The 4,597-nt window shown below is 37.8% G+C and overlaps 1 protein-coding gene across 1 annotated transcript in view; it reads left to right on the top strand.

Annotated features, from left to right (window-relative positions):
• Positions 1-4,597, top strand: part of LOC104995186 (transmembrane protease serine 11F-like) — a 115,961-nt gene that overhangs the window by 105,837 nt on the left and 5,527 nt on the right. The window contains exons 8-9 of the mRNA XM_010848912.1: positions 1,908-2,167; positions 3,266-3,408. Of these exons, the coding sequence (XP_010847214.1) occupies positions 1,908-2,167; positions 3,266-3,408 (403 nt within the window). The remainder of the gene's footprint in view (positions 1-1,907; positions 2,168-3,265; positions 3,409-4,597) is intronic.

Genomic DNA, 4,597 nt, shown 5'->3' with positions numbered 1-4,597 from the left:
TCTGCCACAGGTATACACGTGTTCCCCATCCTGAACCCCCCTCCCTCCTCCCTCCCTGTACCATCCCTCTGGGTCATCCCAGTGCACCAGCCCCAGGCAACCAATATCATGCATCGAACCTGGACTGGTGATTCGTTTCATATATGATATTATATATGTTTCAATGCCATTCTCCCAAATCATCCCACCCTCTCCCTCTCCCACAGAGTCCAAAAGACTGTTCTATACATCTGTGTCTCTTTTGCTGTATCGCATACAAGGTTATTGTTACCATCTTTCTAAATTCCATATATATGCATTAAAAGAAATCAAAATATGCATAGAAACAAATGAAAATGAAAACACAACAACCCAAAACCTGTGGGACACTGTAAAAGCAGTGCTAAGGGGAAAGTTCATAGCAATACAGGCACACCTCAAGAAACAAGAAAAAAGTCAAATAAATAATCTAACTCTACACCTAAAGCAACTAGAAAAGGAAGAAATGAAGAACCCCAGGGTTAGTAGAAGGAAAGAAATCTTAAAAATTAGAGCAGAAATAAATGCAAAAGAAACAAAAGAGACCATAGCAAAAATCAACAAAGCTACAAGCTGGTTCTTTGAAAGGATAAATAAAATTGACAAACCATTAGCCAGACTCATCAAGAAACAAAGGGAGAAAAATCAAATCAATAAAATTAGAGATGAAAATGGAGAGATCACAACAGACAACACAGAAATACAAAGGATCATAAGAGACTACTATCAGCAATTAAACCTTCCTTTAAAGTGTAAATAAGTAGAGCAGCTGAGAGAGGACCCCCCCTCCCCCGCATACCCCAATTCCTTGGCCCCTAGGCTCTGCCTGCTTATCCCTGGGGCAGTACAGAGTACTTTGAAAGCCACTGATCTTTCAGGTTTTTCATTACACTTAAAGCTTTATGATTCACCAGCACAGTAATCCTGCATGAACAGGGAAATTCCCTTTTTAAATTCTCTTATGTGTAATTTCCTTTTACATAATTTTCCTTTACAGAGAGAGAATTCAAGTTTCTATATATTTTTGTCATTCTTGAAAGGGCTGATTAGACAAACAGGGAACTGAGGTTTAGGGTAGAACAGGGAGTAAAGAGATGATAGAAGGATGCGGAATTTGCTTGTAGTGTAATCTCATGGTAGAGAAAAGCATCTGTGTTAAGGGAAAGCCTCAAAAATAGTAAGAGGGACTGACCAGGGCAGATGAAAGGGTAGTGGGAGCTCTAACAGCACAGCGATGAGTTAAGGCTGCTTTTATCCCTTGAGTATTGGGGCAGGGTATGGGCACTGGGTGGAGAAATAATCCTGTATACACATGAGGGTTTGTGAAGAAGACAAATTACACTTTGTCTCAAAGATCAAGATAAGACCCAGTAAACAAGAGTCAACAGGTTAAATCATAAAATAAGAATAGAGAGAATGTCTCATACAGAAGGAAATGCCCCTTAGGGTGATAATGTCCAAAACAGATAAAAATTAATTTCTATACACTTCACTGAAATTAGAGAAAAAAATCAAATTTGAAGAGTTTCTAATGAACAAAATTAAATGTTAATTTAACATTAAAATGTTAAATTAAAATGTTAGAATTAAAATGTGAGAAACTAATTGTATAGTACCCATTATTATTATTCCAGCTGCAGCATGAAATTCCACTTAGCTATTGTATTTTTTAAATTTTAGAGCTTGTGAAATATTTTAAGAGCTTTCCTACTCTCACTTGTATCATCAGTATTTTAACCTCTTTTTTTACATAAGACCATCAATTGCAAATTCTCTCGCTATAGGAATTTTTCAGGGACATAATTCCAATGGTTGCAGAGAATACTGTCTCAACTGTTTTTAGAGGATACAGTTAAGTATAACTAATCGTATTCTTTATTTTTTTGCAGAAATAAAGACCCAAATAGATGGATCGTTACTTTTGGTATAACTATAACACCACCTGCAGTGAAACGAAGTTTGAGGAAAATTATCATTCATGAAAATTACCGTAAAGAAACAAATGAAAATGACATTGCTTTGGCTCAGCTTGATACCCGAGTTGAGTTTTCAAATGTAGTTCAGAGAGTTTGCCTCCCAGATTCATCCATAAAGTTGCCACCTAAAACAGGTGTATTTGTCACAGGATTTGGATCCATTGTAGATGATGGTGAGTTGTTCAATGTAATTTACTTAGTGCAAATTTATCTTGGCATCTAATGTGCCATCTAGGAGATACCTCTCTAGACTTTTCATTAAAATGTTCATGCTTCTAATGTGTATGGGCTTCCCTGGTGGCTCAGATGGTAAAGAATCTGCCTGCAGTGCAGTAGACCCAGATTCGATCCCTTGGTCAGAAAAATCCCCTGGAGAAGGAAAGTATGACTCTGAGAAGAACAAGGTGCTGTGTGTTAAAGTAAAAAAAAGTAAAAGGAATCATATACCCATCCTTGAGGAGTTCACAATTATTTGGAGCAGTCATGGGGCAGAGGAGAGTTCAATAACATGGATAAGATGAACAGATGGTTCTGGGTACTCTAAGAAGGAACAAAATGCTATGGGAGTACAGGGAAGTAAATTACTACAAATTGTATAGTCGCCAGATATAAACACTCCTGGCTTGCGTATACTTCATATGCTTTTTTTTTTCTGGTTTAAATTCTTCCTAATTTTAATGAGGATATACCATGGTCATAAACATGGACGTGGTTTGTGAATGTTTTGAGACTAACGTACGCAGTATTTTTTCCTCCTAACCACTGGCCTTCTTCTCTGCTGGTGTCATATTGTTGGTATATCTTCAGCATTTGCTTTGTTTCTCATGCTTTGAGACATTCTGAAATAACACTGTGTAGCATAGAGCTGGGCAAACAGACCTGTGCGGTTTGTATCCTGGTTTATACTTGAGTAGATTTTGGAAAATCAATGAACTTCTCTGAGCCTCAACTTCCTTATGTGGAAAATCATGAAAAAAAGTCATATACACACAATACTGTGTGTAGTTTTGAGGGTTCAAAGAACTTTTGAAGGTCCACAAATACGCAAGAGTCAGACACGACAGCAACTAAACCACCACCAGCACATACATGTGTACTGTTTCTTTGCATGTAGACATTTATGCCACAGAAAATAAAATTAGGCAATCGTTAATAATGAAAAATCTAATGCTTTTACTCCTAAGAATATACAACTCATGTGTCTTCTGAGTCTTAGATATAGCTGTGTTCAAAGAACATGTGTTTTGTTTTTTCTTTTGTTTGTGTAATAGGACCAACACAAAATAAACTACGGCAAGCCAGGGTAGAAACCATAAGCACTGAGGTGTGTAACAGAAAGGATGTATATGATGGCATGATAACTTCAGGAATGTTGTGTGCCGGATTCATGGAAGGAAAAGTAGATGCATGTAAGGTAAGTCCAAAACACTTCAAAAGGAAAGTTTCCATTAATGATTTCTAATTTGAGCCTATATGTTTACCTGAAAGAAAAAAATGACATGAATTTTATCAAAGAATCAGTTTACCTAAATAACAAATGATAATAAAAATTATTATATTGAGTGTTTATTATGCAAAAACAATGCTAAACACTTTCTATACATTATTTCGTTTAATATAATGAGATGGACATAGTTCAGTTCAGTTCAGTCACTTAGTCATGTCCAACTCTTTACAACCTCATGGACTGCAGCAAGCCAGGCCTCCCTGTCCATCACCAACTCCCAGAGCTTGCTCAAACTCATGTCCATTGAGTCGGTGATGCCATCCAACCATCTCATCTTCTCTCGTCCCCTTCTCCTCCTGCCTTCAATCTTTCCCAGTATCTCTTCTCCAATGAGTCAGTTCTTCGCATCAGGTGGCCAAAGTATTGGAGCTTCAGCTTCAATCAGTCCTTCCAATGAATATTCAGGACTGATTTCCTTTAGGATGGATGGGTTGGACTTCCTTGCAGTCCAAGGGACTCTCAAGAGTCTTCTCCAACACCACAGTTCAAAAGAATCAATTCTTCAGTGCTCAGCTTTCTTTATAGTCCAACTCTCATAACCATACATGACTACTGGAAAAACCATAGCCTTGACTAGACTGATATTTGCTGGCAAAGCAATGTCTCTGCTTTTTAATACGCAGTCTAGGTTAGTCATAACTTTTCTTCCAAGGAGCAAGTCTTTTAATTTCATGGCTGCAGTCACCATCTGCAGTGATTTTGGAGCCCTCCAAAATAAAGTCTGTCAATGTTTCCACTGTTTCCCCATCTATTTGCCATGAAGTGATGGGACCAGATGCCATGATCTTAGTTTTCTGAATGTTGAGTTTTAAGCCAACTTTTTCACTCTCCTCTTTCACTTTCATCAAGAGGCTCTTTAGTTCTTCACTTTCTGCCATAAGGGTGGTGTCATCTGCATATCTGAGATTATTGATACATACCTTGACAATCTTGATTCCAGCTTGTGCTTCATTCAGCCCAGCGTTTCTCATGATGTACTCTGCACATAAGTTAAATAAGCAGGGTGACAATATACAGCCTTGACGTACTCCTTTTCCTATTTGGAACCAGTCTGTTGTTCCATGTCCAGTTCTAACTGTTACTTCCTGACCTGCAT

Source organism: Bison bison, unplaced genomic scaffold (assembly GCF_000754665.1).
Source record: "Bison bison bison isolate TAMUID 2011002044 unplaced genomic scaffold, Bison_UMD1.0 scf7180017864279, whole genome shotgun sequence".
In the NCBI taxonomy this organism is placed as follows: Eukaryota; Metazoa; Chordata; class Mammalia; order Artiodactyla; family Bovidae; genus Bison; species Bison bison.
The sequence above is the reverse complement of the archived record's forward strand: the minus strand, read 5'-3'. Positions and strand labels throughout refer to the sequence as shown.